Source organism: Phodopus roborovskii, unplaced genomic scaffold (genome assembly GCF_943737965.1).
Source record: "Phodopus roborovskii unplaced genomic scaffold, PHOROB, whole genome shotgun sequence".
Classification (NCBI taxonomy): Eukaryota; Metazoa; Chordata; class Mammalia; order Rodentia; family Cricetidae; genus Phodopus; species Phodopus roborovskii.
Window position 1 is genome coordinate 7546109 of NW_026125506.1, and position 25245 is coordinate 7571353.

The window sequence follows — 25245 nt, forward strand, 5'->3', positions numbered from 1 at the left end:
CCATACTTGACCTCCCATTTCCTCATCATTTAGAGCACTTGCTATAACTTTCTCTGAATCTGTGGTGTAGTTTGGTGACTGTTTCCTATTGTTTTTCCTACTGTTTTCTGTTCTGCCATTTTTTGTTTCTGCTCATGGAAGGTCAGCCTGATTTTCTAGTATGAGTTCTATGAGTTCCTGGTATAAAATCTGATGACCTGGTATAAAATCTGACGACCCGCTCAGTAGCAGCGCTTGTGAACTGTCTAAATTACTTTTGTTTAGTTTGTGTATTTACAAAGCTTGGACAAGTGATTCATCCTGCTTTTTATATCAAGTATAAAGATGCTTAATTAAGAGGAAATTTTATTCAGTATCTTGAAAAGTTCTTGCTTAGGTCTGAGGAGTTGTGTAAATCGATCTTTATGAAAGGCTAACAGAATGACATCACTGAAGTGACTCATTAAGGACCATTTCAGTATAGGAGTTAACTAATACTGTCATTTTCTCGCAGGAGAACATTGCATTCTGGACTGCTATTGATCGGTACTGAAGCACCACTCTATTGATACTTTATAGGCTTTTAAAATTGTGAGCAATGTGACTCAGATACTCATTTCCCTTGTCACTCTCCTGTGTTTGCCTGCCCTGTATTTGCACTTCCAGTTGGAGTTATTTGTCCATTTAGAAACAAACAAACCAACATGCTTCTCCTATGAACATTTGCATAAAGGCATCAGACTGGAGAGAGCATCTCTGGCCATAGTTTTTGTCTTGGTATTCATTCCTAAAAATCTTTTCCTTAATTACCTGCAGAGGCAGGAGGTGTTTGGGTCTTAGCTTCATCACCTAATCGACTGTGCAGTGTGGGGCATTGGGCCCACGCACCGCCCTTCTCACTGTGAGGACTGCTGTCCTATGGCTCAGAGGAGGACAGCGAGGACTCCTATTGTCAGAGTGGAGTCAGCACTGACAGTTCCCAGCTCACTCCTGGGATTCTGGTCTGTAGCATCCTTCTTCTGTGCTCCCCTTTCTTGAGGACTTCCTGTCACATGAGCTGGTCCTAAAGGGGTTTGTCTCATCCTCAGGGAGCACTTGGTGTTGGAATCTGGTTTGGACTGACAAAGCAGCAATCTCTTTTCCTGATACTTTAAAATTATCTTTAAAAAATATTACAGTGGAGTAGTGGATATATATATATATATATATATATATATATATATATATATATATATAAAATTTGTATAAGTGTGTTACCTGCATGTATGTCTGTATCCCAAGTGCATTCCTGGTACCTTCGAAGCCAGAAGAGGGCATCTGTTCCCCATGCACTGGAATTATACATAGAAGTTGTGAGCCACTGTCAGTGCTGGGATACAAACTCAGGACCTCTGGAAGTACAAGTGCCCTTAACTTCTTGGCCTTCTCTCTAGCCTCATACAGCAACTACCTGATGCTCCTTTCATGGAATTGTTTGTTTGGTAATCAAACCCAAATTCCTACCTTCACTCATGTTTGTAGTTCTTCTAAAATTGAGCGCCTCTCCTCCTCACCACTCTCCATTTGGCTCCATTCTTTTCATTGGTGGCTACTGGCCTGCTTTAAATGTATTGCTATTGCCTCTTTCATCAACCAAGTCAGGTTCAAAGATGCAGCATTATCAGAAGTCAAAACATCTTTATCACAGTAGAGGCAGATTGTGTGCTTGCTGTGCGTGCTGTCTGCCTAGCTGTCCCCACCCCTACCGCTGCCAGGCAGCCTTTGCCTCTCTCTCCTTGCTGGCTTTCTGGTAGAGAGCAGAGAGCTAAGGAGTTTTCCGGAAGGGAGAGCCTGTGATGCATACCATGTCTGCACATACATCATTAGCTAAGCCACTGGCCACTAGGCTTAAATAAAGGACAAAGTGGAAACTGCCAGGGAGAGAGATAAAGGGTGCATGCCCGCTTGATGTGGTGGGATGAGGAGAAATAAGTTTTTCTGTCTAATGGTTAGTTGCTATTTATGGTATGAGAACAGAAAGCTTTCTTGGTGTGTGTGTGTGTGTGTGTGTGTGTGTGTGTGAGTGTGTCAGAGAGAGACAGAACTTGAACTCTCTTTGCTTCTTTAGGTATTAACTTTGTAATTTCTTAGAGCTTGAGAAGCAGAGAGTTCTAGAACTTACTGTTTTAGATCATATCACTATGCTTATTTTTCTTGTCTTTTGAGAAAGTAAGTGTGCTTCCTTTTCTTTCTTTTTGTTTTAAAGCCAATTATCTTTTTGGCTAAATGCCCAGGATGACAAAATACCATTAATTTGGTTTTATATTCATCCAGAATCCCTTGTCATTGAGCTTATCCCCATCCCCTTTTACACACCTCTCTCTTGCCTGCCTCACCATAGAAGAATGTCTGAGTGTAGATTGTCCCTCTGCCTCCTGTTATGTGCCCTCTACCCCATGCTCATTGTGCCAGTGGTTAGGTCATGCGTCACCCTGGGACTGCTCCCTCCTCATCGTGGAGGACAAAGTGCGCAGTCACTCTGTGGGGGTTTGTGTAATGGCTTTTAGTGTTTCAGACACTGACTACTTCCCGTATTATAGTTGATGTGACTTTTCATAATGCCAAATTCTACTACCTGTCCTTGATAATCAAGTAAACATTTTTTGAAAAATTCATAAGATTGGAGGTTGTGGTGTGTGTGTGTGTGTGTGTGTAGCGCTTGCCTATACCACATTGTAGCTGTAGCAAACCCAAAGCATCTGGCACACTGCCTGGTTGGCATTAGGTTTGTTACTCAGTTTTTAATTTGTAACTGTCTGAAGGCTTTGAAATAAAATACACTTGCTGATTTTTGTGGGGGCTTATTGCTGTTCCCAGCTGTCAGTTCGCCACTGCTTTTTACACAGTGGAAGATTATTGAGCTTTTTGAAGTTGTATGCTCAGTCATGCCATGCAGGCAGAGGGAAACTTGGCAGTGTGGATGTTGACACCTGAGAAGTGTGGTGCTCTACCTGGTAGTCCACTGCTGCCGTCTGACTAAAGGCTGCTGTGCTAGGCTTCCCCGTGCCAGGTCCACCCACTGCAGGAATACGGAATTGGAATTGGAAACTGCACCTACAGCAACAACATGCCCACACGCTCTGGGCCTGGTATCCGATGGGTTGGTTAAAGACTGCTGCATAGCTCTTACATTCATTGGAGCACAGTGACAGGTGTTGCTGCAGTTGAAGAAATGGTTATAAGACATGGAAACATCTGGCACCCTTGGGAATCACATAGAAGTGCAAGAACAAGTCAATCCCTATTTTATGGAAATGCCACATAGGAAAATGAGTCTTTAGATTGGGGGCACACTCTGTAATGGGAGGACATAAGTAAAAAACTGGAAACCAGTGGTTGAAAACATTAATTATGAATGTCTGGAAAGGAATCTCATCCTCTGATGCGCATCAGTCTAGCTGGTCACTCAATTCTTAGAACAGAGAAGGAGGGGTGGTGGTGAAGGTATTGACAACTGTGTTTTGTTTTTGTTTTTTGTTTTTTGGGTCTTAACTAAAGAATGACATTGGATACTGAGTGGACTGAGAAGAGAGGTACATTGCTTTGGATTTGCATTAGTTAGAATGGACATTTCAGGTGATGCTAACTCTATAAAAGAACCTAAGGCTATAGTCATCTACAAAGGGTGCTGCAATAACAGCACCTACCAGGGCACAAAAGAAGCCAATCCACTGGCATTGAGGGTGTGAGGTCAGCTGGGAAGAGGTCCCTTATCTCTTCCACTGGATGTGTCTTAGTCTCCTTGACAGAAACTGCTTTCCTGCATCTTATGCGGGTGGGGTGAAGGTGGGCGCTAAGGATGCTTGGTATACAAGTGGGCAGGATGCAGTGTGTGGGTAGCTCTGAACAGAGGGTGAAGTCAAGTTACGGTGCCATTGGGTGAAGCCATATCGGAGGTCAGAAGTGCTAGCCAGGTGGACTTCCTCTGCTCCTCCCCACTGTCCCTTCTGGAAAGCAGCTTGCTGGGCTTGTCTGTGGCTGCTGCTCAGGTACTTGGTACCCCTGCATCAGGTCTGCTCAGGCTTTGGGAGTAGAGGTAGGAGCTTGCACATTATGGTTAATTATTCAGAACCACGTAGCACAACACAGGAGCCTCACACGCTCACACACATGGAACTTGCCTTCATGTTTCAGCATTTATCTTGAAATGTTGACCTTGCAGGTACTGACAGGAGATGATCCTGTCAGCTGTTGCTCAACACTGTCAAACACAGCTGCCTTTCAAAGTGGCATCGATCTACCGTACAGCAGGCTGCCATCTTCCTAGGAAAGAGCTTTTGATAATGTTGCTGACATCCAGGGTGACTCTATACATACCCGGTAGTGATTGGGGTTGTGTTCTGAAACAGCTTTTGGCAGATAGAATTGTTTGCAAGGATGAGTTGTAAAATTAAATACAATTTTTAATGCCCCCCAAAAGAGCAAAGAATGGTTGAGTGGATATTTTATTTCTAATATTTTTTTATATCTCAAAACTACATTTTTTTAAATGCCTAATTATGTGATCCCTTTAGTGTGACTTTAGGGTATACTGGGAAGGGACAAACTATGAAGAAGTGAATTCAGTAGACTTCTCTCCCTGTCACTGAGTGCCTCATGGTAAGAATATACACACAGACAGAATAACACCTTTGTTATAAACCGGAAAATAGTCTTTAAAATGTGTGACACTCATTTTACAGAGCAGGACCCAGAATGTGCCATGTCACAGGCATGTAATACCTGTTGGATAGTCAGTCACAATTCTTCCATGAAGTGTTTCATAGAAACGAGTCATCACAACTGTGTAGTGAACCCTGATGATAAATACAAGAGAAATCAGAGGCAGGAACACTCTTTGGGTTCCAATAGGAAGAGAGGGGGCATAGAGCAGTGAGGGCATCATGGCTCCCAGGCAGTGGGGCTGTTTAATGCAGAGTTCTGGGGCTCAGGTCTGTATCAGAGAGCTGATGTCCTTTGAGCTGTGTGCCTGCTGTGTGTTACGCTGACACGGGCATTAGAAGACCTTTCGTTACGTTTCCCCTTGCTTTCTTTTTAGGCTGCACATCTGCTTCACTGTAGTCAGTCTGCTGTTGAATTAGCTCTCCCAAGGCGCTAGTGTAGCCACAAACTGTTTTCTGTAGCGTAGGCACAGCTCTTCCATTTTCCCACAGGGCTTAAAGTCGACAGCATCATGTTAACTTCCTTTCTGTTGGGCCTTACCTCAGAGGAGATGAATAGAATCTCCACCCCAAGTCCAGCACTTTATCCAATGTAGTTCTCTACGAGGAGGTGCTTGCTGTTGGGTATGATCTTATGCCTGTTACCATAACTGCTTTTATTCTGTGCACTATGGATTTTAAGGAAGACAGTGTAACAGCTTTTACCAGGCGAAGAAAGGCTTGTGCGTTAACTCAGTCATGAGATGGAGTTGGGCTTAAGACAAGAAGGGACTAAGGAAATATTATGGGATAGTCACTTAGATCCTGGCTTTGTGCCCAGATGTGTCTGGGCTCCTGTGACCTTGCTAGGAGACACTTCCTCTCTGCCTTAGCTTCCTGCCCTACCAACAGTGAACACTGTGGTACTCATCTCCACCCACACTGGTGGTGGTGACTGCAGTCCTGATTTTAGTAGCTATGGGCAGTGTTGCTGCCCTACGGAGTCGATGCTTAGCTCTGCACTGTTTGTGGTAATGTCTGCCTGGGAGAGATGGAGTCTGGCTAGGGAAGAAGCTGGTGATGCTTTACAGGTTGACGACTTTAAACCTTTTTCTAGGTGGCTACTCCATGTTTTCCATTCAGAACTTAACATATTCATGTTCTTTATCACAGAAGCATGCTTATTTAATGTGAAACGTGAAGTCAGGTTGAGTAGTCTGGAAATGGTTTTCTTCACTGTGAGCAAGGGAGATCGCTCACTCTCAAATCAATCCAGTGATACTTTGATTTAACCCTGTTCCAAATTGACTCTGCCCAAAGGGAGGTAGTTATATTGTGACTAGAAACTGTGGCCTACATTTACTAACTTTGAACTAGGTGAGGGCTTGAATTGTTTCTCTAGTCCTTGATGGTGTGAGAGCCACAGAGACAAAAACTGAGTAGAGATCTGCCTCAACATTGAGATAAGAATTGCTGTGTAGCTTTTGTAGCTACTTGTACAAAGGGATTCTGACAGCTTTTCTTCAAGACATGGGTTGTTTTGCTGACTGAGAGATCATTGTACTCCATTAAATTCAGAATGTCCATTTTATTTCACATTCTGTAGTTTTTAAAATTGAGGTATTTCTTACAGTCCACAGCATCTCATCCATTGTGGAGAGTGCAGTTATAATAGGGTTCTCATTTGCCTGCACATGAATGAACTTGGTCATAACTGTATTGTCACTTTAGTTGAAATGTCGTACTGTTGGTATTATATGTGGTGGGTTCAATTACTGTTAACATGTCCTTAAAAGAATACTAGTGACTTGACAGAAAAACACGAACTTCATGGAGCCAGAAGCCAGGCACAGCCAAGGTTGAGTGCAGTCGACACTCTTGCTTGGAAGAGTTTCCATGTCTGCAGAAAGAACACATCAGGGCAGAGGATGGGCTGTGTTTGGGTTTTGTTATTGGCACCCTTTCTAAAGGATTCTCACTTTTCATAAACAAATCCTAAACGGGGCTTGCAGGAGGGGATGCGGTGGTTTGAAAGTGTCCTTAAGTTCCCTGCCCTCTGACCTTGATGATACAGGAACTTAGGTCATGCAGACCTGTGACCTGAAATTCCAGTTTCAGAAACACCCCAAGTCTGCTTGCTTGCTTGTTTCCCCATGGCGTTAACAATACATGCCCAGAGTTCTGAGTTCTTGGAGTGTAAGAAAACACTTTGGCAGTTGGGCTGCTCAGACCATGTTTCCGTTGGTGCCTGTCTGGATGTTGGAGTGCTGAGCTCATTTGTTACTGAGTCTGTGAAGGTAATTCCTGCTGTGCTTATTGTAGGTGCCTAATGGATAAGAACTTCGTGAGGATCGGGAAGTGGTTTGTGCGACCCTATGACAAGGATGAAAAGCCAGTCAACAAAAGGTCAGTCTTCAGGGTGCTCTTGCCTTTCTGCTGTCTCTTCCTTGACCACACCTGTCTTTTCACTGAGGTCGAAGGGTTGGCACATTTCTCTCTTCATGTTGCTCTTGGGCCACTGTGCTATCGCATGCTGCATGCTTGTGGTTGGATATTACGATGAGATACACCACATGGTCATCAGTGAGCTCATGTCTAAACTGCTCTTCCCTGTATGGTTTGGAGTGGAGAACTCCGCCATGTTCTTTTCGTTATTCTTTCTAATTTTTCTTCCTTAAACTATTACTTGGCATGCCTTAAGGATAAAATGAATTAAATGGTGAAAATGTGTATAGTGCTGCCCCAGTGTTCCTTACCACAGATGAACACAGCCTAATGACTGTCAAGAGCAGGACTGTGGATTGTGTCCCCAGGAACCCTGAACTGTTAGCCATACTCTCACTTGCAGTGGGTGTAAACTTTGCTGCTAAATAGGCATGGGATTTTAGGTCAACGAAACCAGATCAAAATGACTCAGTTTTAACATTTCTTCTCTCTGACCCCCAGTGGTGTTTCTGTAGCAAGGTAGCAACTGGGGAAGCATTGAAGTGTTGGGTGTCAGGACAGTGCTAGAGTGTTCGTTCCAGAAAAGGCTAAAAACACAGTTGGAAATTGGTGGTTTTTGTAATTTTATGCCTTGCCCCACAGTTGAGCAGAACCTAATTGAATTGAAAATGTTAAGGAAAAGGTTATATGACTAACGTACAATTATTGAGCTGAAGCTTGCCTTTTTTGTGAAAAGGGAATTGTTTTAGGATTGAATTGAGTAAGATAGCAAAGTATGTAATACAGGACAGAAGTGACTGTCAATAGTGCCCAGTGTGGGGTTTGTAGTATTGGGAAAACATTAAAGTTTTTTTCTGATTTTGGTACTTTCTTACACCACAGGTAGATCGCTATTCAAGTATTTGAGTTCCTTACCACACATATAGTTTAGTTATGAGCATGTATTTCTACACTGAATCTTAGTTGCCATTATTTTTGATGCAAAGTCTCACTCACTATGTAGCCCTGGCTAGCCTATACTTGCTCTGTAGCTCTGGCTAGCCTCAGACTCCAAGATCCACCTGTCTCTGCTAGTATTAAAGTCATGTACTACTACTGTCTATCTGCAAAGAGCTCTTCTTTACTAAGTATTTGAAATTTCCCTGTACTTTTTTGTATGCATTTTAAAGTATATTTATTAGTACTGTAATTATCTTGCTAACATTTATGAACTCAAAAGGTTTTAAAAGCATATTGTGCATTGTAATAATCTTGCTTGCTTGTTTGGCATAGTTAGGGTATTAGATACTATGAAAATAAAATCCCTAAATATGGTCTTGGTCATTAGGCATAGCTCTGAGCACCCATCAGTACTTTATCACATTTGCTTTGTGCTCATGTTAAGCTGGAGTATGTGTGGTTCAGGAATGTCCTGGAGTTGGGCCTTTGAGGTGGCTCAGTGGTAAAGCTGCTTGCTATTGTGTTTGATCCCATAAACTTGGCCCTTGACTTCCACGCATGCTTCCACACACACATGAAAGAGTAATAAGGTGTGGCTCTTGTTCCCGCCTGCCCTGGGGCCTTCTTCACTCTGGTCTGTGTATGCTTTCCTTACACAGACCAGTCACAGTCAGACAGAATGCACCTGTGTTCTGGATACTGCCTGGCCTCCCCTGGCAGGCCACCCTGCACAGTTGCTAGCTGGTTCCAGGTTCTGTTTGTTTATGTCTTTCTGTCACACACTAAGTGTGTGACAGAACTCAAGTGAACTCAACTCAAGTGAACATAGTTCGTTTTCAAGCTGTTCCCTCGAGGCACCTTTTCATGTTGTTTCTTTGGATATTGTACTTCTCAGTTTCCCCTCAGCATGATTTGACTGCTGCATGCATATTTAGTTTTCAGTTTGTAGTACAGAAATCATGAATCTGGGGTCTTCCGTGCCCTCCCCTTTCTTACTGCTCTTGAGTTGAGCCGGTAGCACAGAGTCCATCCTATCTGTGGGTCTCCAGTCCAAAGCCCTCTTAGGTGGATTTGAATGAGTGGAATGTACTTTTACTTACTTTTGTAAGTCTAGGGTAAAACCTATAAACGGGGTCTACAGAGTAACCTTGCGTAACATCATCAGAGTCAGTGTCCTTGCTCTTAGTGTTTTGATGTTAAAAGAGAAGTTCTGACGTACTCACATTTTATAAGTGGGTTGCAGTCCTTTGGTTCTTATAACAGTTGGGTCTGTATTAGGATTTATTAGCATATTGGTATTGAAGTCCCTACAGCCAGGCTCAGCCAGGCTCAGCCAGGCTCTTAAGAGGCATGCATAGTTCTGGCATTTCTGTTTTCTAATGATAATTTATCAAATGGTGCTCATTCTGCATAGTTTTATTGCCATATTTTACTTAATAAATAGTACTAAACTATTTGAGATCAGTCGCCATGTTGGGGATATTTGATTACACTGTGACTTGTGTTTTGCATTTGCATTGATTAAATAAAAGTAACCTTGGGTCAGTAGGCTGAGTTAGCAACTATTTGACAGAAAGTAATCATAGAGTTCCAGAGGGCATCTAGGGAGGGAGAGGGAGAGGGGGAGGGGGAGGGGGAGAGAGAGAGGGAGGGAGGGAGGGAGGGAGGGAGGGAGGGAGGGAGGATGGGTTTGGAATGGCACAGCTTTTTTGTGGTTTGGTGAAATGAAGTATGGGTCTTCTGTGGATGCCATCAAGGAGAGGCAGTTAGCTAGTTGTTACTCAGCCTCTCTGAGCTTATAGGTTTTCACCCCAGCCTTTGATTCTTGGGTCTTACTTACTATTAGAACAATACTTAGTTAAGGCTGCCTTTAGCGGCAGCGTCGAGACTGGTGCCTGTGGGAGCAAAATTCTACCCAGGCTGTAGCCTAAGTGGCCACCACTGCTAGATAAGCAGGCCCATAATTGGGGAGTTGTAATTGGTGACTGAAAAAACAGTAGGTTATGCACAGTCACTGTGTCAAAGCTGAAACAACATCCCCATGTTTTACATGTTCCAAAAGCTTGTCAGGTTTTAGGAAACTGCACATCCTCCAGACTCACACCCACACTGCTCTGCCTCGTCACCACTCCCAGAGTGTGTGCACACTGCTTGTCTGTGTGGAGCTTCCTTAACAGTACTTACCCCACCAACAAAACGATCTAATCTTGGATGCAGTGGGTGTGAGCAAGATAACTTCACAAAGGCTTTCTGGGGAGGATAAAGCAGCTGAAGGTTAGACACCTTGTAATCATTGTCTTGGGTTATGAAATGCTAGTGAGAACTGAAGGTGCCAACAGGAGTGTTTGTGTACATTGTGGTAGAGAATTGAAGGTCTGCAGTGACTTCCATACATGTTTGCATGGTGTTTGTAGTCACGAAAAAGGGAAACTGAAGTGGTGGGTCACCTGCCAGCATGTCTCCAGCAAAGACGGGGATACCAGAAGCAGTGAAGAGGAGGTGGCTTTTAACCTTTCACACCTGTCTCTGCCCTGCCCGTGGGCCCAAGGTTCATGAAAGCTGGGTCAGTGTGTGGCCTGAACTGTGAACCTGTGCTGGACGTGCCTGCCGTTCACCCTCAGTGGACCTCCCTCCCAGGCTTTTCAGAGGGTTTGTTTAGAGACTGTGGTCAGCTGTGATTTTCAGTCTAAATCCTGGAGCAGACATATAGCAAGTTTAGAAAATTGGTCAAATGTAAAAGCTGGATCTTAGAATAATGGTGCAGTTGGTGAGGCTGTGGGCAGAGTGAGTCAGAGCGGCCAGTGCAGCTCAGGACGCAGAGCTCTCTGCAGGCGCATGCAGGCTCATCTCAAGAGCCATGCATTGAGATGTGACACTAGTAATCTCCATATTAAGGCCCTAGTTGCACCTGGCTCCTCCCTTCTGCAGGTTTTATTGACCTGGCCTGTGTCTTAGGGACTCTGTGGCAGTGACAAAACCTCATGGCCAAGGCAACCAAGAACATCGTGGCTTAGAACCCATGATGGTGGAGCAAAGCCGTGGAGGCAGGGCTAGCCAAGACTCCCAAGCAGCAGGCAGAGAGCTAACTCAACATAGTCTTGTGAACCTCAGGGTCTGCCCCCAGTGTCATGCCTGCTCTTGTCCTCCCAACAGTTCCCCCAACCAGGGACCAAGCACTCAGACTTGGAAGTGTGTGGGTACTATTGTCATTCAGACCACCACGGCCTGTTTCTATGATGAGTGCCTTTTGTATGTCTTATTTTGTCTGCTGTCAAAGCATTAGACAGTCTTTAGTTTGCTGTGTCACGTGTTAATCTTTTGAGGTTAGGGCACACCTCAGGCACTTGAGCAACACTTAATTAAACTCTGTTTCAGACAGCATCAAGGTGTAGTCACTTGGCTCCTCCTCCAGAGCTTTGTGTGCAGATGCCAACAGCAGAGAGGGGAGCAGTCCTGGAGCGCACGCCCAGACTTGTGTGAGAGCTGAAGGGCAAGCGCAAGGGCAGCCTCAGATTCGCAGCGCAGCCGCTCGGACACTGACAACTGGCATGCAGCGCTGGCACCTGTTGAGATGCTGCCTAAGAGATACACACGAGCTGTTTCCCATCCTTCCTGCACTCCTGGGCCTGTGCCTTACTGTCTAGTTCTATTGCTGCAGAAACAGTACTGGAATTCTCTCACACAGATTTACACTTAAAATGGGCAGGGCCTCCATCCAGTCTAGTTTGCAGGGATTTGGTGCCTCCTTCCCAGGTAGTTGTAGTGTGATAGGTTCTTAATCTTGTTAGAGGAATTGGGATAAGGAAGGAAATAGCATTCGAGAGCATACTGCTATTAAGACGCTGCCAGAGCGGTGTATGGCAAGGGCCCTAATCTTACTGAACAAATCATAAATACCATGTCTTCCTCCTGAAAGGGAAAAGACAACCCCCACTCCCACCCCCAGCAAAGAAGTGTGTGATGACTTAAACTGTGACTGGGGTTAGAATGTACCTGGAGATGCTGGAAGAGCTTGGGAACGCACACAGGACAGTAGTGTACAGAGTACAGAGCCTCTCAGGAGCAGCCCAGTCATTCTTCTCTTGTGAACCTGCTGCCTGACTCCACTGTTTAAACACACACTTCAGGGGGAGAAAGGCTGTTGCTGGTGGTTTTCGTTCCCACCAGGTTCCGTCACCCTTCTTAGTCCCAAATAAGCACACAGACGCTATATTATAAAACTGTTGGGTGACGGTTAGGGATTCTCATTGGCTAGCTCTGTCTTAATTATTAACCCATTTCTATTAATCTATGTATTGCCATGTGTTCTTGGCTTACCAGAGAGTGCCGGGACCCGTTACTCCTTTGTGGTCTATATTGTGACTCTCTCTGCCTATCTTTCTCAGAATTCTCCTTGTCTCCTAGTTCTGCCTATCTTCCTGCCTTATTGGTCAATGGTGTTTTATTTATCAGCCAATAAGAGAAACATGTACAGAAGGACATCCCCCATCAAAAGGCCCATCCTCACGTTAGCTCAGTTAATAGGCACCAAGGAGCTGAGTGGAAGCTGCTCTGTCAGGACGCCCATGCTGGTCACATGACCAGTGCCCTTCTCCAGGGAAGTGGAGCCCTTCAGTGTAGTCAAGTCTCTCTCCCAGTCAGGTGTTGAGAGGCCAGATGTTCTGTGTGCTGAGTGCAGGCTTGCCAGGACATTCTGGACTGAGTGACACAGTAAATTAAAATGCATGCATGGTTTGGAGTGACAAATAAGTTTATCATTTAGCCAGAATCTAAGGGAACAGGTATTATTTTTCCTCTTTATTAATTTTACCTATTGCACATGAGACATAAGAAAGACTGTTCTTTTAAAACCCAGACTTAGGCATACTTTCAATGTTAAAGACTTTAGGTTTTAATATTTAATAATACTTATTTTAAAAGCTGTGAGTTGAGAAGAAAACTACATATTAATAATGAATTATGAAAAAAACCTGTTTTGATAACCACATGGCCCTGTTATCAGGGCCATAAATCTGGGGAGAAAATACAGTGACCCCTTCCTTCCTTCTGCCCTTAGATGAGCAGTAAGCTGAGAGTAAGTCAGCACATGCAGATCCCCTGAGCAAGGGGTCAGCACATGCAGATCCCCTGAGCAAGGGGTCAAGCACTGAGTTGGGTGATATGTTAGAGAGAAAAGATGGTGCATGTATTTTCCAGAGGATTCCAACGTGCCTGTACTGCAGTCCTTGGACTTAGACACTGCAGCAAAGTATTAATGCAAAGCTCAAGTTACCAGAGTGGCCCTTAAACTGCCCAGTGCTGGGGCTTTGTTTGAAACAAATGGTTCTGATGTTTGCCAGGGAGATTATAAGGACCTCTGTGATGAGACAGTGCCTCCCCTATTTAATGTGAGGCTAAGGGTCCTCCATAATGTTCCTCAGTATTTAATTCTTCTGAGAGATTCCAGTATACAGAGGAGGATGAAGGAGGTGGAGAATTGAGACTCAGGTTATCTGAAGATGTTCGTTGAGGTTTACACTGTTATTGCAAGAAGGACCCTTAACACAAGTGCCTGCAGAATAGCCAGCCGGCTGACTCTTCACATAGCAAATCAAGAAACTTGCCTAAAAACTCCTGGAGTGCTCGATAAAAACCAGTGTAACTTGTCAGTAACATTAACTGAGAACTGCCTGAGGTGTGGGTTGCCGTTTCCCCAGGGTAGACTGCTTTTATGAGGGTGCTGAGTGCTGTTACCATGCCTTGGGTAAATGTGCAGATTCCACAGGAGAACAGAGTTCACTTCGTGGAAGATCTCTGTAAGGCTTATTGTCCCTGCTTTCAAGCAGTAGGTATAGATATGGATACACAGATAAAGAGTAGCCATAGAACAGTAGGTTCAGGGGGAAGAAGAGTAATAGCAGATGAGCCTGGGGTTGACAAGAGGGAGGGCAGGGCTTTAGCTTTCCACTGTGCCTGTTTCTCTGCCTCTCACTGGTTCATGCTGATCTTGGACTTTGACATTGGTCATTGGGGAGAAATCAGTGCTAAAACAACCCTTTATTTAATGGATAATCATTTAGATAGTGTTGGTTTTCCCTGAAATTTCATTTTAGTATATAGTTACTTTTACTTTTAAACTCTTCATTTACTTGATGGTCACCTCTTACTTGAGGCTGGAAGTTTGAGGACCAGGTGTGGGAGTTAGTTCTCTGCCATATGGGTTCTGCCACTGAACTCTGTTTTCAGGCTTAGCAGTAGGCTCCTATGCCCACAGGTCATTTCTCCAGCCCAGCAGCCTTGTGGGGTCTGCTTTCTCTTTCTGTGTGCTGGCCCATCTTTCCCCTGGTGATTGAAGGCCCTTGACAGTTCACTGTAATTATAGGACGCTGACTTAGAAAAACGCGCACCGTCTTTTTGTTTGTTTGTTGGGTGGATGTAGAACAAAGCTAAGCTCGGGAGATGCTTATTGAGTTAGGAGTTAGCCTCATCATCAGTTACTATCTATTTCTAAACATATTAGTGTTACTCGCCCAAAATTGTGTAAATTATTTTAAAACCATCTGTTGTGACAGATTGGGCTTAATTACTGAAGCATAAGAAGTGGAGAAAATACTTCTTGATGACATTTTCATTAGGGTTACTATGTTTCAGCTACTTGAAGAGCATTTCTTTGCTGAGTGTCCTTTTTTGTTTGTCGAGGGCTCTCTATGTAGCCCAGGCAGGTCTGGGGCTTACATTCTTCATCAGTGTAGGAATAGCAGGTATGTCTAAATCTTGGAGCATCTTAACAATAATTACTTTGGTTCATGAGATTTCATTTGTTTTCAGAATTAAAATCAAACGCCTCAAAATACAGTGAAAATAAGCAGCGCAGTGGCAGCTCATGCCTTTAATCCCAACACTCCACAGGGAGGCAGGCGGATCTCTGAGTTCGAGGCCAGCCTGGTCTACAGAGTGAGTTCTAGGACAGCCAGGGCTACACAGACAGAACCTGTCTTGGGGTGGGGGTGATGACAGGGTCCCGTGCCCACTGTAGGGTGCTCAGGGTGCCATTTCTACTCACCTCCCCAGAAAATAAAGATGGGCTAGAACTCCTGTTGTTTTACTTCCAGTATCTTTCAGTGTGATTATAAACATAGATTTACCAATGTCTAAATTATAAATTATCCCGTGACTTTTACATTACGGTACATTTGAGGCTGGTGATGTTTACTATAGCATGAGCTTTGAGGCCACACTACCTAGCTTCACAGTACTTGTTGCTGTTGCCAGAGGATGAGTGTTTGATCCTCAGCACCAACATGCTGCTCACAACCATCTGTAACTCCAGTCTCAGGGGACCCAGCTCTCTTCTGACCTCCTTTAGCGCCAGGCATGCATGTGGCTCACACACATAGATGCAGACAAGTGTAAAGGAGGCCACTTAATTTAAAAATTTAAAAAGTCATTCTTCCCACCTCACAGACTTAGGATGAGGATGGAATGAATTATGACCTGGAAGTGTGGAGAGTGTGCCTGATCTATTTTGTCTCTTATCATTAAATAAGCATCTCACTCAAGTCTTGTAAGGCCTTCAGAGATTGGTGTTACATTCCCATTTTACAGACATTAAAAGTAAAGTAACTTGCTTACGGCTGTGTAGCTAGTTATGTGGCTCTGGAGTGGAAACTCTGGACCTTCAGACATGAATTGGGATTGTAATTGCCGACTCCTAATGGCTTCCGCGCTTGCCCATGTCGCGCAGTCACTTTGCCTATTACATCTCTTAAAACTGCATCTCGCCGGGGGAGACTGGTATGCTTATTGAAGTCAACATAATTATAGTCAAGTGTGTGGGATACAGAAATCAGACACCATCCTGAGTATGTTTTAGATTTATTTTATGTATATGAGTGTTTTGTCTGTGTGCCTGTCTGTGCATGTTTGCTGCCTGTTAGAAGATTTTGGTTGGAAAGTCTGTATTCAATTAAAAGATAATGCTTTTGTATCATTCACAATGACTGTGTATAGGTTCTTACATTCTCTTTCGAGATGTGACAGAATGTGTGAAGTTGGAGAACAGACTCCTGCTGCCTCTGAAGGCAGACACTGAACCTGGGCAAGCAAAGCTTCTCTTCAGACACACCAGCTTGCTTGCCAGGACACTCACCACACGGGGTAAAGGCAGCTCCCATGCAAGCACTGCTTGTTCTTGCCTTCTACTTGTGCAAGCTGTGAAATACCTTTTCCTTGCACAGTGAGTTCTTTCTTAGATATTGGCCACTGAAAGAAACGTCCTTTTTACCCTACCATGTCCTTGGAAAATGTGCTGTGTAGTGGCATCTAGTTTTTTTTTTTTTTTTTTTTTTTTTTTTTTTCTCTTTTTTTTTTTCTCTTTTTTTTCTCTCCCTGTTGGTGTCACGCTGTCATTGTCTGGGGTAGAAGAGAATGAAAGTGGTGGTGTATTGACTGAGCCCAGCTTGAGGTGGCTTTTACAGATGCACCTGCGCACTCTCTTGTTCCCTCTCTCCAGCTTGTGCATTTACTAGCAGCCTGCAGAGCCCTGTGCTTGGACAGCCGCTGCACTGTATCTGTCCTGCATGTGTACGCTGCAGGACAGCACAACTGCCACTGTTTGTGCACAGTTCTATTTCACCCATAACTGCTGGTGGCACTTTGCATCCATACTTTATCACTCAAGCAGCAGAAGAGCGTGTCTGAGTACTCAGTGGCCTGGCCTGGCACCCTTGAGAGAAGTATAGACGTCGAAGCAGCTTTTGACTTTTCCCCTTGACTGACCATGCAGCATTTGGCCTAGTGGATCATGTCCCTGGCTGCTGCCAGGATGTGGGAACACATTCTGCTGTATTTCCATCTTGCTTTCTTTGGATTCTTGGGGAGTCCTTGTAAGCACATCTCAGATCTGGTCAGAAGTGATATTAAATATTCTGTATGAAATCTTGCCTGGTAGAAATTTATTAATAAGACATCTCAGCTTAACATTAACATCAACTTAACATTTGAACTTTATCTTAAGGCCATATTATAAAAACCAGTATGACGTTGCGAGGGTGTGAGTGAAGCCTACCATACAGTAAGGGTGTTTAGGAAGTTTTTATTTGTGCATTATAAGCATCTGTAGCATATTTTGAAAAGCGTGTTGTATTGCATGCATGCTTGATGCTGGGCCATGACTGTGGACATTAGTGTGATGAGTTCAGTGCTGGATCGGGGTGGAGAGCTCTGAGGAGGGAAGCTGTTCCTCAGCCTGACCCTGTGGGAGGCCCATGTGCTTTGCTGTGTGTCAAATATCTTGTCTTACCTGTGTGCCTGAGCAGTCTGTGAAAGAAATGCTTAGTAATACTGTGACCCTGGACTCCCTTCTGTGTAAGGTACTTGCAAGCATTCCCAGATCCTGTTTTCCCCAGGCCATCAGAGTTGCAAATTTCCAGGAATCTCTGTCCTTAAGGGGAGTCCTATTGCGTGCCTGTGTGCCCTTCTGTGTTCGTATTGTTTTAGTAGAGTGGTCAGTGGATTGCATATTCCGAAGCTGTAGCTTTTAGTAATTGGTTTCCTTAGAAAGGTGGTATTTAGCCTGGTTGGTATCGAACCCCATGATGGCTATGTGTTCAGGCCGGTGAGAGTTTTGGAAGCAAGTGTAACAGGACCATTATTTATACATAGAGGGCCAGTACTTAGTTCAAGTGGTCACCACCTTTCCCTCTCTCTTATGAACACATCTTTTTGTAAGCTGTGGCTTTTACTCAGGACTCTACTACAGAAGTGGTTTGCTGGGCTCCATTGAGGGTTGGTCAGAGGCCTGCACAGATGATGCTCTTGGGGAGGAGGGTGGAGGGGGAGATTGGAACTAGGTGGGAAGACAGGTAGACACCTTAAGCACTGTGGCACCAGATTGCACGCTGCTTAACCCAAAGCCCCAGGTCTGCTCTAATTCAGAGTGGGCTGAGGTTGCTGTGGCTGGGGTCCCATAGACCTCAGGACCTACAGTGTAGAGCCTCCAGAAGCAATCTAGAACACATTTCCAAAATACAGGAGGAGGAGGAGGACGATGACGAGGAGGTGGAGGTGGTGGTGGTGTGTTATTTAGAAGAGGGCAGCAAAAGGCACAAGTGTTTGTTTTGCACAAGAGATCACAAGAGATCTTGGGCAAGGATTTGATTGGCTGAGACCAAGCAGCCCTTAGGACTTAGAGTGCTGAAATCTCTATAGTGTTACATTTTGTTTTAAAAAAAAAAAAAAAAAAAAAAAAAAAAAGCCTTCACTACAGCCTGGGCTTTGTGGGACTGTATTACATTTTCCAAGAAAAGGAGGACAGGATGGCTGAAAGTGTTTGAAAACCAGACTTGGCCAGACTGTTCCATGGAATGGGATTCTCTTTGTAAAAACTTTAAGATTAGCCCCATACCTCTGAAGGAACAGTTCCTTTCACGTTTGCTGATGACCTTCAGGAAAGTCATACAAAACCCAAGATTGTGCACTAATGTATTTTTCTGTGTTAGATTACAAAGTGGAAACTGTGTTTCTAGTCCATGTTCTAGTACAAGCTTCGCTGATATTTGTAATAATCTTGAATTTCTTGTAAATATTTAGATGTACCTGTGTGAACTTACTACTGTAGTAATTTTATGTCTTTGTGTCTAAAATATATCTTGGGGAAGTAACAGTCTGAATTTTAGAAGTTAAATGTGGTTTAGAGTAATAGAAACAAGAAGATACACTCATGCCGCTGTTCACTGTATGGAGTGACCTCCTCAGTGCCTCAACTGGAATGCCAGTATTTATTTAAAAACATTTAAAATATTTAAAAGCCAGGGCTTTGCTCATGCTGGGCAACCGCTCTAAGACAGGTGTGAGCCTCTTCACTTTGAGTCCCGCACAGTCAGACTTTTTAGCTGAGAAATAGTTCCTTCACCGTAATTGTATTTTAATGTCTTTTGATGGCTATGGTTTAATCTTTCTAGTGATTAAAACCGTTTCTGGGACTGGACAGATGACCTAGGTTCCCACATTGTGCCTCACAGTCATCTGTAAAACTCCAGTTTCAGGGGATCTGATGCCCTCTTCTGGCCTCATCAGGTACTGTATGTATATGGTGCACAGACATACATGCAGACAAAACACACACAGAAAATAAAAAATAATCATTAAAAACTAAAACTTTCTTTTAGATATTTTGACAAAAACAGAATCCTACTTATAAGTGTTCTAGGTAGCCCAATGATTGAAAATAAGACCAGAAGTTTGCTTTCATAGCCACTAGAGCAAAAAGGGGAAACCCCTAAGCATCATTGCTAACTTTGGGTATTTTGAGAATGCAGCCTTGGTTGTGACCTCTGAAGCTCAGCTTTGGTAGTTGAAGGAAATTGTATGTTTTTCCAGTAAACTCAAAGGTTGGGAGATTGTCTGTTTTTGTGTGTAGATTGCTTCCGACTGACTTGGGGATGACTTAGGACTGTTGATTAGAAGGAGAGTTACAGCATCTCCTAAAGTGTTAGGTGTTCATCTCATTTCACAGACCTCGAGCCAGGGGTTCTCTCTGGAGTGTGAGTGCTGGTGATTGAGTGTTAGGGCATCTTCAGTCAGATGGTCCAGCTGTAGCCTTTACACGTTACTCAGTTTTCCCCAGGCGGTGTCTAGAGTTTGGAGGGCGGCATCTCCACTTACCGTCTTGGTCCTTTTGTGGCCTTTCCGGTGGAATGTCTCTGGCCTCTGAGGATTGGGAGCTTTGATCTTCTGGCACCCTCCTGCCTTTGAAGTTATATTTCATGGCATGTGTGTTTGAGCACCTTGGATAATCTCCTCCAACTTCTTCAGATGTTGAGCAACTTCATTTTCTGCTAAGTGATTCCTTTATCTTTCCTTGTTGCTGTGTTTCTGGTCGCTTTGTCTGTGGGCTAGTACCGTATTATACAGTTACAGATTTTACGTTTGAAGGAGAGGGAAGGATAACTTTGATTGCTTTACTACAACTGTTTTGGTTCTTTGTGTCATTCTGGAGAGAATACATTAATTGGGGAGGCAGAAACACCTGCATTGTGTTCCAGAACCCAGCAAGCCCATTAAGTTAAAAAGATACATTACAGAAGTGTGCTAAAATGTAAGGAAAGAAATTAAAGTTCACAAACCAAAGCAAAAATTTATGTTTCTCTCTAGATGTTTATTTGTGTAGAATCGTTAAGAACCATTTGAATTAGTGCCGAGGACAGTAACTTGTTTTCTAAGTGTGTAGACTTAGACTAAACCCTGCCCTCTTAGGATTGAAATTGGGTGTATTAATAGTTTAGTAGTGGATACAAGTCAAGTGATTTGTGAAAGACAGTGTATCCATTTAGTGTTGTAGATAGGTTTCAGATTTGGGTGTGATTCCATACTTACCCTTCAAAAATGTTGGTCCTGGGGTTAAGAGGTCAGTCTGGCCTTAAACAGACTTACTTTTAGACTGCCATCACCTCTCTAAACTGCCCAGAGGTTCTTCATAGTGAGTTTGCTGCTGAACTAGGGATTGACCCTGTTACCTGGCCATGTCTTTATCTTTGTGAGCTGTACAGCCGTGTAGACCTAGAATACAGACAAAGGTTGACTCTGCTGGGTAGAGAGAAACCACTGGCATGAACCGATGTAAGAGGAGGCCCTCCAGCCTCTGGAGTGAGATGGACCATTGCTAGACAGCTGTGCAGCTCCGTGCTCTGAGAGTGCATGGTCTGTCTGACGGGCCTGGATTCGGCTCCTCACACAGGCTGTGTAACAGCGAGCAAGTATCCTTTGCCCTTTCTATCCTCGCTCCACCTCTCCCTTCCCCTCCCTTCTCCCTCTCTCTCATTTACTCTGGCATAGCAGTAAAATCGCCCTAACAGTACTATGAAAACGTGCGTACATAGTGTACTTAAGGCACTTGGCATAGTGCCAGCAGAGGGAGCAGCCAGCCCTGCTCCCGCCTCTCGGGGGCATGCTCCTTCCTCTGCTTCTAGCCTTATAGATTGGAAGGCTCAGCTTTAGCCAAACCCCTCCATAAAGCCCAATCCTCACACTTTCTGGAAGTATCAGCTTGCCCTCTGATATCATCTGTACCTTGTGTGCTTATCTCCAGTTATATTTTATATGTTCTCCAGACTGTAAAGTCCTGGAAGGTGGGATTAGGTTTAATTCATGTGCTAAGACAGAAAATTTGCTTTTTAGTAACAAACTGATTTGTAACTCTGGATACCTCAGTGCATATGCAGTGCACAGCACACAGCTGCCCTGATGCTCACACAGTGCACGGCACACAGAGAAAACGATTCTGTGAATCTTCAGGAAGTCAGCCACACAATAAAAGGATAATGGACTATATTCATGCCTAGACAGTGTTTGCATTGAGTGCTTTTAAAGGATGTGGATGAGGTTTGCCGTCAGCTGCGTTCTACACTGCTCCTTGGTGTTGAAACACATTTTGTCCTGTCCACCAGGATACAGGAAATGTTCAATTCTTCATGTCTAGATTATTCTCAATCATTCTTCCTAATTTTTTTTTCATATTTGGTTAGCTTATCCAAATCACTGAACACTCTGATCCACTGCCCTCCTTCTGCCTCCCAGTGGCCCGGACACCGCTGCTATTTTTAAGAAGGAGGCTGACCAGGGTTTTTCTGTGTGCACACCTGGGATTTGGTGCTGTAGCCTCTCTCTTTCTCACAGTTGATGAGAGGATTCTCCATGTGGCTCTGTTGATGTATTTGCCTACCATACGCTGTTGTCTTTGTAGGGGCCAGTAACTAACACCTTCTCCTCAGAGTGGACATCACATTGATTAGAAAGAAGATTCCAGCTTGAATACACATTCACTTACTCCTCAGTAGGAGAATATGGAGACATCACCAGTCTTAGAGTACGCGGGAGGCAGAGGCAGATGGGATCTCTGTGAGTTTGAGATCAGCCTGGTCTACAGAGTGAGTTCCAGGTCAGCCTCCCAAGCTACAGATAAACCGTGCCTATCACGAAAAACAATAAACAAACAAGTAAACAAATGGATGAATATGAAAATAAAATATATAGCACTCTTTAATATTTTAATTCCCTCGTAGGAATTGATCAGATAGTGTCTTTAAAAAAAAAAAAAAAAAAAAGCCCCTTGTTTGGATTTGACTTATTTGTAACATTTTGGCCTCTCAGTGTAGACTTTTTAAGGAGACTTACTTTTAGTTATGTGTATGTGTCTGTGTGTGCTGGTGACAGAGGGAGCCAGAGGAGGGCATTGAGTTCCCTGCAGCTGGACTCAGTCAGTTGTGAGCTGCCCTGTGGGTGCTGGGAGGGAACTGGGTCCTCTGCAAGAGCAGCCAGTGCTCTTTGCACTTGAGCCAGCTCTCCATCGATTTTGAGACGCTGTTACATGCATGTTTTATGTTGTCTGCAGTATACACTTTTAAAGTATAGTATTGAATGCTTGCGAAGGAAGCACTTCTGTCTTTTGAAGAATGAAGAGCTGTAAGTGGATGTAAGTGACTCTAGGTATTTACAAATGGAGCCTGTGTGCTGCCGACTTAACAGAGCCGCTATGCCTTTTCAGTAGCACTTGCTCTATACTTAAGGGGAGACACCAAGTTGTTCCACAGATTTTGTGGCATCCAGGCTTGGCTTGATGCTCCGGCTTTCTAGTGTCTCAGTTGTGAATTCTTTTTTCCCCACCATAATATTTTATTGATTATTTGGGAAATTCATACCGTGCACTCCAATCACACTCACTTCCCAGTCCTCCCAGGTCCACTCCCCCATCCTTGTGACACCCCCCCCCAATAAAATAAAGAAAGGAAAAGTCCAATTGTGCCAAGGGCCATGCAGATGTTCTTGGTGTATGCATTCTTATTTCATGTGCAGGTGCTTCTAGCTCATAGAAAGTCGAAACTTTGAGAATTGACAGCATTGTTCCATGTGTACTTGAAGTAAGTGTATTGTGTGCACACATGTCTAATTCTCATTCAGTGAATCAAGATGTGTGTGTGTGTGTGTGTGTGTGTGTGTGTGGTTGTTCTCCAATTATGTCCAATTATGTGCATTCTGAGCTTGCTACAGTACCATCATTGCCAAGCTGTGCTACACAGTGACAAGAGGGACCACATTCTTCTGTCAGCGTCCCATCTTAGCTTCCATGGGGTATACCCTGGAGAATCTAGTTATGGTTTATGGTCTGGACTTTAACCAACCATTTAAAAAGCCAGTGTAATGAAAATTCTCAGTTCATTAAATTGAGGTTTACCACAATATTTATCTTTCAGTGAACTTAAATACTTTTTCTTAACAGCATTTAATTTTCAAAGAAATAGATTTTAGACCCATATATCTATTTTGTATATTTCTCTGTTAAAAGAAATCTGATTTTTTTTTTAAAATATATATTTTCTATTCTATTTAGTTAAAATGTTGGTTGACATTCACTAAGTTTATGTGATGCCCCTTGTCATTCACAAGCCCCTTGGTGGACTTTTAATTCTTTCTTTTCATAGTCTATGTCCAGTGCAGTTTATTCTTACTTACTTGCGAGACTTAAGTGTTCAGCTGGTCAACTTTCCTAGATTGTTTGAGAATTTTGAGCAGAATAAGATGTCCACATGTGCTGTGCTTTTTAGTCCCATCTTCTGCTAAGCCTGGAAGTACAAGTTAGAGGTTTGGCCACTGATTGTTCTGAGCACTCCCACACTTCATATAATCTTTTCCTAGTCCTGTAATTGATACATTTTAGTACTATTTCTGTATTACACCAAAACTTTAAATAGTTTCTCTAGAAAAGACTGGCCAGAGGCTTGAACTGAATAGTACAGAAATTATGTGATATATTCAAGACTGATGCCTTTTTTTTTTTGTGCTAAGAAAAAGTTTAGAAAATTTTAAAATCTTGTAATTATTAAATTCAAGCCATTTGGTCATGGGAAACCTACCCATCTGTAGTGGTCTACACTCAGACTTTAACAATGACATCATACTGAGCTCTTTGGTAAGAAGAGGCTGTTGCTGCTATCCAGAAGTGTGAGTGTAGTGTCCTTTGATGAACAGCCACTTTCTGTGCAGGAAAACATGTTAATAATACAACCCCCCAGTCAGCATAGCATCAGTATCAAGTGCCTGGGTGAAAACCAGAGCCTTGTTCTTGGTGTCACAGTGAAGGACAAGCTGGTCATTTCCATCCTGCTGAAGTGCAGCTGTCACTCCTTTGTAGTCAGTAATCATGCAGGGCCTGATACCAGGGCTGTTGCCTTAGGAACAACACATGGACACTGGAATATCCATCGCCTCTCTTTAGTTTTAAAAGGGCATAAACACAGACTTTAAAAACAGATCATTAGTGCCAGCAGCTATTTGTAACTTAGGTACTTCTTCACCTTCCAGCTAATTGGTATGAAAGAAGATTGTAGGTAAAATATGGTAACTCAGTCCATTTTTGCCTTTATTGAAAGAAAAGGCTTTATGGATATTTTAAGAATTACTCTTTGATTATTGGTATCGTGTTGCCTGAAGAGTGCATCTATACATACTATCATGAATTGTACATCTGTACATGCTGTCATGAATTATATTTCCTGGTTCAGTAATTTGTAAAATGTGGAGTTTTCCTTCACTTCCACAATTGTATTCTTATTTTAAATTCTTGTAAAGATTTGCTCTGTGTGTGTGTGTGTGTGTGTGTGTGTGTGTGTGTGTGTGTGTGTGTGCCACTAGTGTGCAGGGCCGAGGAGGTGTTAGACCCCCTAGCACTAGAGTTATAGAAGGTTGTGAGTTTCCATGTGGGCCCTGGCAGCACCCACTCTTATCCCATGCATCTCACCAGTGTTCTGTGGAAGGAGCTCTGTCACTGCCCTTTAAGCTTCTGGATTGGCCCCAGCATTTAAACAATACTCCTTACCCTATGCATTGTCTCACTGACTCACCTTGGCAGTGTTGTTGCAGGGACTGTTCCCAGGGCCTGCACACTAGACATACCCTTCCCTACTTAGCTACAGAGCCTGGCTGCTGGCAGTGTGCCCTGGTCTCGCATAGTCCTCACACTGAGGCAGAACATTAGCATTTCCCTCTTGGGATTCACTGTCTGCGAGGGTCCGAGCACCAGAGAGAGGCATCCCTAAACTAACTCATACAGGTTGTTGTTTGCTTATTTATCCATCGCTTTGCATTTCGCTTCATATAAACTTACATAGGAGGCTTGTAGGGACTCTTAACTGTCTCTGTCTGCATTTGGCCCCTGTAAGTCTTGTATAAC

The 25245-nt window shown here is 43.6% G+C and overlaps 1 protein-coding gene across 4 annotated transcripts in view; it reads left to right on the top strand.

The window, feature by feature from the left end:
• The window catches only part of Med13l (mediator complex subunit 13L), a 193372-nt gene that overhangs the window by 108772 nt on the left and 59355 nt on the right, over positions 1-25245 (top strand). For all 4 annotated transcript variants that reach the window (XM_051176533.1, XM_051176534.1, XM_051176535.1 and 1 more), the window contains one exon: positions 6981-7064. In XM_051176533.1, coding sequence (XP_051032490.1) covers positions 6981-7064 — 84 coding nt within the window. The remainder of the gene's footprint in view (positions 1-6980; positions 7065-25245) is intronic.